This window comes from Epinephelus moara, chromosome 14, assembly GCF_006386435.1.
Source record: "Epinephelus moara isolate mb chromosome 14, YSFRI_EMoa_1.0, whole genome shotgun sequence".
In the NCBI taxonomy this organism is placed as follows: Eukaryota; Metazoa; Chordata; class Actinopteri; order Perciformes; family Serranidae; genus Epinephelus; species Epinephelus moara.
The window spans coordinates 36,342,636-36,355,827 of record NC_065519.1 but is presented as its reverse complement, the minus strand read 5'-3'; the positions used below and the strand labels follow the sequence as shown (position 1 = coordinate 36,355,827).

General features: G+C 37.5%; 1 protein-coding gene across 3 annotated transcripts in view; it reads left to right on the top strand.

Moving 5' to 3' along the window:
- Positions 1 to 13,192, top strand: part of LOC126400955 (paired box protein Pax-7-like) — a 244,405-nt gene that overhangs the window by 89,504 nt on the left and 141,709 nt on the right. For all 3 annotated transcript variants that reach the window (XM_050061969.1, XM_050061970.1, XM_050061968.1), the window contains exon 6: positions 9,646 to 9,811. In XM_050061969.1, coding sequence (XP_049917926.1) covers positions 9,646 to 9,811 — 166 coding nt within the window. The remainder of the gene's footprint in view (positions 1 to 9,645; positions 9,812 to 13,192) is intronic.

The following is a 13,192-nucleotide window of genomic DNA, read 5'->3' as shown; positions in this document are numbered from 1 at the left end:
TGGCATTGTTTTCGTGGTGGCAGCACGTAATTTCAACCCATTACGTGCTGCCACCACGGAATGCGGTGTTAAGAGGTCGTGGTCATTTCACGTATTTCTGTGAGATCAGGTTGGCTTTGGAATCCTCTTCAAATTGCTGTTGCAGTTCTGCAAGCTCCATCTGCTTGATCCTTTCCTCTAATAGAGCAGTCTGGACAATGGAAAGACCGGGGCTGGGGTAGATTCCCACTGATGACCGAGATGATAGCCTGGAGGATGCACTTGACCAGAAGCTCGATACACTTTTCTCAGAAAGATTCCTCTTGAAGCCACTATGTCTGGGTGGCGTGGTTGGAGGATGCTGGGAGGGAAGATAATCGACATTATAGTTGGCCAAATGCACTGGAGGGTGGTGCTCTCTATAGGGTTGTCCAGATGGATTAGTGCTGTCCAGTGGTGACTCCATAGCGTGTGGTGAATCAGGTTTGAGATACTTTAATTTTCAATGCAGGAGGTTTACAACAAGTGTCCATTTGTGTGTGTGGTTCTGAAATAAACAAAGGGAAAAAATAGCTTTACATTCAATTCTTATAAATATGCATACACAATCTTTAAACACTCACTCATTTAAACATGATCCTCGGATCGGGTATCGGCACCAATCATGTTATTTTTACAAAATTGGAATCGGTAATAAAAGATCGGAGGAATCAAAACAACAACAATGGCCAGGTTTTTCATCTATGTTGTTCATTGTTGCCTCCGCTTTCCAATGTATTGTAACCGAGCGTCCTGGGTTCGCCTAACTGAGTGCAGCTAATGAGCAATAGATGGACAGCAGTCGAGACAACAGGTTCAGCGGCCACGGCTTCTCTCTTTATTCCGAGCAAAAAACCACACCAAAGGCGGAACCTCGCCTACCACAGCCCTACAGCAACTCTGGAGGGACAATTTGTTTACAATTCAGAATTTGTGTACATTTTGTGCTGCTGAACCACCGATAAGCTTTTTGGATACTATTTAGATAAAAATAAACCTTATGGGACAACTTGGATGCATTCTTTTTTTTTTCCTTTCTTAATGCTTTGCAAAGTATCGGATCCGACTCGGTATTGGACTCGGTTTCAAATAAAGGACTCGGTATCAGATTGGATGCAAAAATAATGTGATTGGGACATCCCTAACACATTGCCATAGGCAGCACTCTTAAGCCAGGCAGGGGAAAGCCAAATTCTCCAAAAATGAGCATTTGTCACTGTTTTGGTCTTAACCACTCTATTTCATCATAAACATTATTTATTTTATTTATTATTCTTTTTTCCTACATTTTGATTTCCCATTAAGATTTATATAGACACATTTATCATTTTCTACTATATAGATACTCTATCTCTATTGTGCTGTCGACAAGCCTGTGCTCCGAGATTTAACTATCTGCTACAGGCTCTTCCAGTCAGAATCCCACTTCTTTATTTTAAACAATTTGATCAAATCTGTAATAAATTTATATGGAATAATAAACGCCCCAGGTTGAGCCTGAAAAAACTACAGAGAGACCAGTAGAAAGAGGTGGCCTTGGTGTGCCTAATCTATTACTTTACCACTATGCATTTATTATTAAACATATGGCACAATGGGCTTTGCCCCCAGAAAGAGCCCCACCATGGTTTCTTCTCGAGAGCACCATTTGTGCACCTCTTGAACCTATAAACTGTATCTCAGCTGGACTGGCCCCGCAAAGTTGTTTACATCCCATTATTTCTCATACCCAATGGGTGTGGAATAAAATAGCAAAGATATTTTAAAAAAAATTTAAAGATTATTTTTATGGTCTTTTTGCCTTTAATGATAGGACAGTGAGTGAAATGGGGAGACAGAGAAAGAGTGGGGACTGACATGCAGCAAAGGGCCGCGAGCCAGATTCAAACCCGCGGCCGCTGCAGTGAGGCAATGCCTCTGTACATGGGGCGCCAGCACTATCCACTACACTACCGACTCCCCAAGATATTTAACCCCTATCTTCACAGGTCTGCTGGGATCTGGCTAAATCCCAAGCTTTCTCTGGAAATCTTGGTACCAAAAGGGCATTGTAATTCTAGGGGACTTATACCAGGAGGACACACTCCTTCCTTAGCGGAGTGGATCCAAACTGCCTTTATGTTAGGGAGGAGACTGCTGGTTAAAGACTGGAAAGCATCTGCTGCACCTGCGCCATCTTTGTGGTATACATCTCTTGGGCAGTTGGCTGCTTTTGAGCGCCTATCATACAGATTATTGGATAAGGTGGGGAAATATGATTTGAAATGGGGAAAGTACCACACCTATACGTTGGGGTCTGAAAGTGTGTCCAGCTCATAAATGATTAACTGTATATTCTATGGTGTAAACTTTTAAAATGTATACATGTATGATATTGCTGCGAACTAATTTACTATGTACTCTGCACAACTCAGCACTAACCTGTTTTTTTTTTGTTTGTTTTTTTAATTAATTAATTAATTTATTTATTTATTTATTTTTGTTCTTATTGGTTGTAGTACATTTTTGTTATCTGCTCTTTTTTTTTCCTTTTTTCTCCCCTCTTTTTTCCCGCCTGTTTTGTTATGTTTTTTTTAATTTAATTTCTCGGTTTTCATAATATTATTTCAATTGGTAGCAACATACCTGAAATCTATGCATTACTGCATTAAATGTAAAATGTATACCCTATAAAAAGAAAACACAATAAAAATTTAAAACAAAAAAAAAACAAAAAGAGGTCGACAAGGTCAGAGTGAGTCCATTTTTCTCATTGGATCTTAGATTTTTTTGTCCTTACATTTTTCCTAGACATTTTTTCTTCATTTTCTTAGATTTTTTTCTATTTACTCTAAGAATTCTAAATATTGAATAGGGTTATTTAGCTCTTAATTAAAGTTTTATTAAAATTATGATTAAAATTTTCTTGACATGCTAATTGCCCTTATTACATTTGCCTTATATGTTTGTATATATTTTTCTATGATATTTTTCTATGCTCTTTGGTCTATACTTATTAATCGGTTTTGATAGGGTCACATAGCTCTTTATCTTTTTTTTTTCTTCCTTTTTTTCTTATTTTTTATGCTATGACTCCCAAGTATAGACAGATCCTTGTTTGGTGATCTCTCAGGGATTTCCTTAGCATAGATCTATTTTATAATCATTTTTCTCTTTAGATGTTTAATGGATTGTACATATATAGTGCAGGTTTTTGCTTTGGTGTGTTTTTGGCAACTTTTGTCTGCTCAAGGCTATCTTTATGTATTTGTTGATTTGCATTGCCATTTTTGTATTGTTGCTTTATGTGTGTCTCTGGGACGTTCAGCCCTGTAGATTGTTTCTTTCAGGCTCGTGACACCTGTTGCCTTTCATGTTGATTCCTGAGGCCACACCTCTTCCATTTGAGGAGGCCACATGTGTGTTTGCACACATGGATCCTATTGTATAATCATATGGTCTTGTCACTGATTGGACTTTGGGTCTCACCTGGTTATCTATATTTGTGTTGCCATTTCTTTTGTTCTCCACCCTGATGATGGCTTTACGCTGAAACGCGTTCGTTTTCTGTCCACAATTAAAATACAAAAGAAGATGGATCAGTGAGTGCCGTTGTTTTGTTTGTTTGTTTAATCATAAACAACCCAGAAATGGTGCTCAAAGTGCAAAATACCGGACTTCTCCTTTAACTAAGAGATTACATATGGTACTCAGCGAGGTTATCAAGAGAGCTAATTAACATCGGCTAAAGGAGCCATTAAGCTAGCGCATATCAGCGGTAGCAGTCAATTAACAAAGACAAACTGGAAAGTACACAAAAGTTTACATGCTAACTAAATTAAACTCACTCTACTGTAAGTGAAACATGGGCGGCTTCTTACCTTATTCATTCACGCACACACATCAAAAGAGAGAAGGAGAAAGTCGTTAATTCAATTAACTGCATCAGCACCATCAAGTTGACCAAAAAACAATTGATTTTGTCATTCTACTACCAAACGTTGTATTAAAATGTGTATTTGCATAAATTAATAATGTATATGATAAAAAAGTGATACTTGGCTTCAGTGTACCGGTACAATACTGTATTGATCTTTTCACTCACCCCTGCAATTTATGAGTTTGTTTGGGACAGCCCAAAATCACAAAGTGTGAAGGGGCCTTTTGTGTGTGGAGCTCTAATGGTGTTCTGATGATGCCGGTGGTGGTGGAGATCATGTGACTCAAATGTTCACTTGAGGTCTGGTGACTGTGACTGTAACCCTTGATTCACATCATTGTGGTACTCATCAAACCACCCAGTGAGCCATATGGACGGATCCTCATTCATGGTGTTTCTATACTCCGTGTCTCCTTTAGATTTACTTTCCTTTCATCTTTATTACAGTATTTATATTTTAACTTTTGATAGATTTATTTGACGAATGTTGTTTTTAATTCTGCAACATAACATTTTGTAACACCTTCAGTGTAAATTACGATTCAAGTCAACTACAAAGGTTTTTAAATTGTGTGTAAAGTGGTGTTTTAGGGGCATGTAGCAGTCATGTTCATTTCATTTCATTTTGACAGCTATTTTAGATTCAGTCTTGGTCTTGAGATGAAAATGCTTATTAGTTTTAGTCAAAGTGTAATAATTTTTATACTTTAAGTCTAGTTTTTGTCGACGAAGATTCTAAATGTTTTATTCAAATTTTTTAATCTTAAAACTAATCCAGTTAGGCTAATACATGTATCAAAAATTAGAATCAAGGTGACACATATAAAAATTTCATTTAGACATTTTTTTTTCTATAAATAATTTCTGCACACATACAAACTGTCTTTTCTCAGCAGTTTTTGACAGGTTTAAGGGGTTATTTACAAGCACACATACTTACTGATCACTGATCACTTTCATTTGAAAAGTTCAATATTTCTCTATTTATGCTCTCAAAAACTTTGACACCATAAATAACTAATCTGAGAAAATTAGAATTTGTACCCAGGTTCATTGTAAACTCTAAGTTATCCATCTCACTGTTAAATGCAGAAAAATAACTTAATACTTAACTGAATTCTTTCTTAATTTGTGACATTTTAGTCTAGAGGTTTAAACTTTGTCCTCTGATAGAGTTGATGATTAAAACTAAACTTTCATCTCTGTCAGAGAAAACTGACCTGTGTTCAGACTGTTTACTTGCAGCACAGCTACACTCACAGTTAACATGATGCATCATTGGGATGCATGATGCTGATGTCAGTGGAGGTACTGTATTTCAGGCTGGTCAAATCAGGCAGTCTGTCTGTCTGTCTGTGTCTGTGTCTGTAGTTTTATGGTTAACATGAATCTTGCAACTCTAACTTACTGTAACTGTCATCTTGTGTTATTTAATTAACATAGTTTTGGCTTCATTCTGTATGTAAAGTGTCCTTTGGCTTTGATTACATATAAGGCACCTAAAATCTAATTTTCCGTTGTCATTATTGACTAATCCATATTATGTATCATATGAAATATCTAGTTACAGTGGTATAAAACAAAGGACAACAGCAAATCCTGACACAGGACAAACTGCCATCAAACAATATTTTGTGTTTTTGTTTCAATAAGTAATTGATTACCAAGAGTATTGGTGATTATTTTCCGTTGATCAGTCAAATTATTGCTTCTACACTACTCAAGCTAGAAAACAAAACCAAAAACAAAGATATAAAAAATAATTAAGGATTCCAACATCACACACTTCCGATGTATGTTGTTAGTTTTATGTAGCTCTGGTCAGGAGAAGATGACTGGAGGGGAGGTGATATTCTGTTTCTCTCCATGGTCATGTCTTTGGATTGTTGAGCTGATCAGTCAGACTCTACTTCTTCTGCTTCTCCTGCAGTAGTAGGCATACCTCGGGGCGACAACACCTGTTCTAATTATTTGAGCCTCCTTTTCAGAAATAGGAGTCCAAATGATCTTCTCTACTTGAAAGGCATGTTTCCATTTGCTCCAAATGAAAAAGGAGGATTCCTGGAGAAAATGGGCGGGTGGAAACCTGGAGGCAATAGATAGATTCCTGCTGCTGCTCTGGATGTGTGTGTGTGTGTGTGTGTGTGTGTGTGTGTGAGTGTGTGTGTGTGTGTGTGTGTATTCATTAAATGGTATAGTGTGGTTTGATTCAAATAATTTAAAAAAGCAGTTACCTGGGTGTCCTAATGTGGGCCAGTGTGTGTGAGGAGGAGACAGTGGAACAGAGACATACTCTGGCTGTGTGAGTGTGTTCTCTGCAGAACGACAGGCTCATACCTGCCCTGAGCTTCTGCCTTTTTGTTGGCTTTAATTAAGAACTTGGAAATTAGTGCCCTGCTGAGTTGAAAAAGAAGACAGTTTAGCTTTTGGCAATACACACCCCTTTGTCATTTCACAATCTGCCTGATTTGGCTCACTTTACTGGACTAGGGAATAGGTGTGTGTGTGTGTGTGTGTGTGTCTGTGTGTGTGTGTGTGTGTGTGTGTGTGACATGTCCATATGTTTGACATCCTTCCTTTTCTTTTTAAAACCTAAAGAAGTTGCGTTACATTTGTAGACAGCTGATGATGCTACATAATGCTGCTGGCTGTAATGTGCTGAGTTTGAGAGCTGCACTCTGAATGTTTGGGAATGTCCCATCTTTTTATGTGATTTTTGTACATCATGCACATGGTCTGCTGTGATTTTAGACAGGAAGTCATGTGACCAGGTAATCAGCTAATCTCTGAAACCATACAGCGCTACTTTAAAGGTCCAGTGTGTAGGATTTAGTGGCATCTAGTGGTGAGGTTGGGAGAAGTATGCCGAAATGCAAAATTTGAATGACCAAAATGCAAAAATGTGAATGACCCTATTAAGAGCCAGTGTTTGTTTTGTCTGTTTTGGGCTACTGTAGAAAAAAACATGACAAATTCTGTGGAAGAGGGCCTGCCTTGTAGATATGTAGACATTTTAGATATTAATGGCTCACTCTAAGGTAACAGAAACACAATAATTCTTAGTTTCAGGTGATTATATACTAATAAAAACATAGTTATAAATAGTATGCTCCTAAATCCTACACACTGGACCTTTACCCTCTATAGCAGCTTTGACTTTAGTTTGTACATCTCTGTGCACTCTTAGGTTCACACCAAATGTGATGCAAATTTCTCGGGTTGCGTTATTTGTGCGAGTTTGAACACTAGAATATTTTGTGTTGACTCGCTGTATGTGTGCAAATGACATGACAGTGTCTGCATGAAATCACTGAATCGATGATTGAACTTCCGCCGGTACATCCTCAGCATCATACATCCCTGGAGGATCTCAATGCTGATTGGCTATCATGGTGCAAACTGGTCGCTAAAGTTCAGATTTTTTCAACTCTCTTGAATAAGCGTATGATGCGAAATTGCATCACTTACTTCATTTGCACTGCTTAATTTGCATATTTTGCATCATTGTTGTTATATCCATCGCGTCCATTATGTTACCCAGTTGGAATTCAAGTCTAATAGCGTCTTTGAATTGACTTAACATGTTATTCACTAGCGCAAATTGTGTTATTTACGCCCAGTGTGAACACAACATGAGGTTGCTACTGTGTCCTCACAGTAACAACTGAAATAGCAGCCATGCTCGTTGGACTTCTTTTGCCCTGGTTTGGGCTTGCCAACATGAGAGACCTGCGGACACTACTCAGGGCTGCAGATATGCAAATACGTGTTTTTTGAAAACACTGTCATAAAATTTATGTCATAGATTATTGCTGTCAAACAATGTGTAATTCTGATATCCTTATACACACATGCAAAGATTACATGCAACTCAAAGCTCAGGCAATGAAAGACCACCACATTCTCACTCCGACCTCATCACATATCGACGTTTAGTTATGGGCTTTCCACGTCCAGATATGACGTGCAAGGTACCCTGGGTGCATTGATTGTTGATGTTCTGGGACACTGTGTCAACTTCAGCCTGTTACATGCATTGTCTGTTTTCAAAATACACTTCCTTTTTCACTGGAGATGTACAGTTGTCATACAGTCTCTTTCAAAATGAACACACTACGTCAGTACAACACCGCAAATTGATGTTTTTTTTCATTTAACAACAAACACGTGGTTATGTTTGGCCCACACAAGCACATGGTTGGTTTTAGGCACCAAAAGTACGTGGTGGGGTTAAGGCAAAAAGAACAGGGTTTGGCTTTACTGTCTTACGGAAAGCAGGCATCTTGGGTGAAAGTTATCCATGACTTTGGAGTGAGCCCAGGTTGGCTGAGCACTCTTGGGATATTCGGCCATTAGACGACACCATAAATGTGAAAAGTTTATATCGCATAATCAGCTACAGGGATTTGTAAGAAATTAGGTTTGCACCATCTTGTAATGAGTCGATGCATAAAATTTGATAATACTTGCTTAATGTGGGCATGGCTTATTACAATAAATCCAAATTTCTAGAGATTTCACAAGGAACTTATATATTTTCAGTAGTTAAGTAGTAAGGTGATTGTCTTTTAATGCTAAGGTTAAGAGTTCAAAACCCGCTTGTGTCATCCTGTATGTAGCCTGAATCTTTTGACACTTCTCACAAAACAGCACTATTTGTGTACAAATTAATAGACATGTGATACATTTTCAGATATTGAATTAAATAAAAATTCAGTGCAAATGTAGTGCGAAACACATTTTCATTTTCACATTCTGTGATGACCACAATCAATAATTTTAAAGAACAGTCTTACTTCTTGTCCGTTCAAACAGAAACAAGCATTCAAATGCTCACAGTCTGCTTGGACCCCCATAAATGCTGCTTGCAGCTTTAATCTTGTGTGCGTCTGTGAAATTAAATCTAGTAGATGAAATTAAATTTGATTTATTGTGTTAAATTGAAATTTCCCGAAAAGGCTTTCCAAAGCATCTATACTAAATGTTAGACTATATGGTTGTCATGTGTGAAATATTTAGGTGTGGGATGCTGACGCCTCCTCTTTAGGCCTTTATTCAACCTATTGAGGTATTATCTGGGGTCTATGAGGAAAAACACATGATTAACCACACACACTCACTCCATTTACATATAGTAAAGTACACACAGACTCTGTTGACATAGCATGTACTTTCTCTTCCATGCCAAAGATCAGTCACCTTTTTTTTTTTGTATAATTAGATAGCATTCATATATTCCTTATCTGAGCTTCTCTGATGTAGTAAAACTGAGAAAAATGAATGTGGATTAAAGCAACTCATACACAGCTGATTTTTTTTTTCCTGACCTTCACTGGTTTAAGCTCTCACCTTGCTGCAGTGATGTAAAAGGATATTTCAGGATGTCAGTACACCATGACACCACTACTGAATACAGCCAACCACATCCATCAGTGAGAGGCTGGGTGAACGTTTGGAGTATCCACCTGTGTATAAGCTACTTAAAATTACTATGCACTACACACTTCAAGTTGCATAAAACTGTTCGCTAACCTGAGGTCTTAATTTCACAATACTTCCTAACAAAATTCCTCTGTCCCAAAAAAAGCAGCTTTTTTCCCACTCTGACTCTGACAGCATGTGATACAACTTCACCTGCCAGTAAATCTGATTGACTTATGACATGATTGATTAAACTGATCCATTTGGTTTTTGCTCTTTTTTTCCAGGTTTGGTTCAGCAATCGAAGGGCCAGGTGGCGAAAACAAGCAGGAGCAAATCAGCTAGCAGCTTTCAACCACCTGTTGCCGGGTGGATTTCCTCCCACAGGGATGCCAACACTTCCTGCATACCAGCTGCCAGAGTCCAGCTACCCAACCAACACTCTGTCCCAAGGTAGAGAAGATAACACTTTTTAACTGGTAATGTACAGATTGGTGACAAATGATAAGAAACTCCAGCATGCAGTGTGTGTGTGTGTGTGTGGCCAACCCTCTAATAATTATTAATAAAAATAAAGATACATACAGTAGCACATTTTTTACTTACTTACATATTTATAAATGTATTTCAATTTCAATACCCATTGATGTGAACATTGCAGGGGGGGATCTCCCCTAGGAAAACTTGAGCCTTAATTTATGGTGGAAATACCTTGATTTATGCAATGGAAAACTCAAAATTCAGGCTGCAGTTCAAAATAAAAATAAGATGGAATGTAATGCAGTAGGCTGAGAGGTATTTTGTACTGCTTTCAGATATTTATTTTCCTGTAGATCAACTTTTGTCATTTACTGTTATCCCTGCAATGAAGAACCATGTTCTGCAGTGAGGTTTAAATGGTTCTGGATGTACAGAGTAGAAGCTGCTCTGACACACAAACACACTCCAGTTTCTACCTTAGGGTTCTTTAATTAGACATGAAATCAACAGAGTGCTGAAGATAAGAGACTTTATTGGGGGGAAGTTCGGTTTATTTACATTAAATTCAGCCTCTTACAAACATGGCACTTTTCTAAATGCCATGTTGCAGGGCTTGGTATTATATTTTCTCTTGATGTTACTTTTTCATCAGAACCCTTTCAATTAACCCTGTTAAACCCAAATATAGAAAAAAGAGCAAAACATTTTTTTTCACCTCTCAGATGTTGTTAAAGGAGGTGTCTGATGCAGAAATTGAATTGAATTGAATTTTTATTTTTTATTTTTACGTTTTAGTAAGTTTTTACAGAAATGTAATATTGCAACATTGGGCCTGGATGGGTGCAAAATTTGTGTATTTGCACTCACACTGTCAGAACAAATATACTGACAACTAAGGGTTCATTTGCAGTTTGGATTGCTTACCAAGCTCTATAACAGTAAATATCATGAATAATAATCACACAATAGTCATATTTTTATGAATCATAATTTACTGGGGAAAAAAAACAGAATGATAACTTCAGTGCAGACCCAGGACATGCTGGCAGAGCCCTGATTAGTGGGAGACGACGGCAATGACAACTTTGTTCAAAAACCAGTGCCCAGTGTTCATGTACAGTGGTACTCCAAAAAGCAGTTCCTTTCCTCTGAAAAGCAGAGACGGACACTCATGTCCTTGTGCATATCCACTGGTGGTACACATGACCTCTTCGGAGCAGTCACAGGTCTCTGTGGTGTTACTGTCATGGATGTTGAAGGGCTCCGTGATGTCACTGGTGATACAGGGCTCCCACTGCCTCAAGATGGTCCCCCTCTCCTTGGTGTGTTGACAGTTGATTTTGTCTGAAAAAGATGAGAAAAAGATCAATTACAATGTCAAACATACATTGAAAACTGTATAATCAGTGAAATACTGAATAAGGTAAACAACAGAAATGGATTCTTACCAGGATGAGAGAAGATGCTAATTGCACCTGAAACCCTCTCCGGTTCAGCTTCTCTTTCTTGGGAATATTGCAAGCTTTGCAGTCCAGCTTGTAGAGGAGCCAGGCATTGATCACGACGAGGATGACTGTAAAAAAAAAAAAAAAAACGGTAAATGACTGGCAGCTACGGCTGCCAAACAAAAACCGTCAAATAAAAGTAAAATATTGTAATTCAAATAAAGTGCAAAAACATTAAATTTACAGAAATTGTCATTAAAGGTTCTGCAGAAAAATACCATTATTTTACAGATTTTTTACAAAATTATTACAAACACCTTCAATAAAGTGACGATTCTAAAATTTCTGCAGAAAAATATTGTAATTTTACTGATTTTTACTAAATTATTATTATCAAACAATAAACCCCAAAACACCTTTAAAATACAGTCAAATGATTGGTAGCAACGGCTGCCAAACAAAAACTGTAAAATGAAAGTAAAATATCCTAAAAAAAACATTACATTTACAGACATTTTCATTAAAGGTTCTGCATAAAATTCCATAATTTTACAGATTTTTCCTAAATTATTACAATCAAACGCCTTCAATAAAGTGTCAACACATGCTCAAGATTGTAAAATAACAAAGTAAGAAGACTGAATACACTGCATAAAACAGATTAAAATCATCTGTAACTTGCAGTGTTTGTTTAGATGTAAAATAATGTTAAAAAAAACTGTAGGAGTACAAACTCCAATATTTAATGATTCAATTTTTTGTAGAATTACAGTTTTAAAGTAATATATTTAATATTCTGGCAATGTAAACAGAGTACTGTCTGCTTTTAGACTGCTAATTATTAAATGTTTACCAAAATTTAGAGGCATTCAGATGGTAGTAGGCACTGCAGGAAAAACACAGATAATCCAGGCACCCATGAGGTGCCGAAAAAACTAGCAGCGGCCTGCGGTAAAAAAGTTGATCCAGAGTCAACTTTTGCCAGAGCGCAGCCTGACGCTGCAGTAAGGTGACGCAATGCCTGCTACCATCTGAATTTGCCCTTATTCATGTCTGTCTTAGCACTCCCATCAGAAAAATGTGAACAAAATAAGGAAGACGTGGATTCACAACACATTTCACAAGTGTATCATAACAAGGTAAAAACAGATACACCTAAAAACAAAAGATCCCAATTGTTACACCAAAATAAAACCACCATCTAATAATTTTCGTTCCCTCAATGTTCTCCTGAGAATTGAATAAAGGACTGATGATGATGACTACATGTCTTTGAAAATGGTCTGTTCCCCTTTCAGTGTGCCAACTTTGAGGAAGGAAGACAAAAATAAAAGTTAGTTCTTCTGTCGCTATTGGTGGAAATGTCTTGCAAATGTACTTTTATGAGATCATCAACCCCCTAAACCATTTTTTTTCAGCTGAAAACTATCTGGGTATTTAGCAATGTTTTCAAATTACCCAGAGGTAAGCAGGTAGCAGATCTTCAGAAAAGGTAGACACATCTCAATTTCACCAGTTTATTTGGCCATGTCAACTAAACATGCTAACGTTTTGGCCTGGTGGCCTTCATCAGAGCATTTCATGCATTAGCATGTTTAGTTGACATGGCCAAATAAACTGGTGAAATTGAGATGTGTCTACCTTTTCTGAAGATCTGTGTGTGCTACCTGCTTACCTCTGGGTAATTTGGATGCAACTGTAGTTTTGGTTTAGCGCCACAGACCAATAGTGAAAGAGCACATCTTAACAAAGACCTACTACTATTTAGCAATGTTGTTGATTGATTCAGGTCTAAATCTTGACATTTTAGTGCAAATAGTTTAAAATCTGTATGTGGAGTGCCCTCTACAGGTTGAAACCTGGCTATTACATTTGAATTTTATCTGGAGGCAGATGACGTATTTGGAGG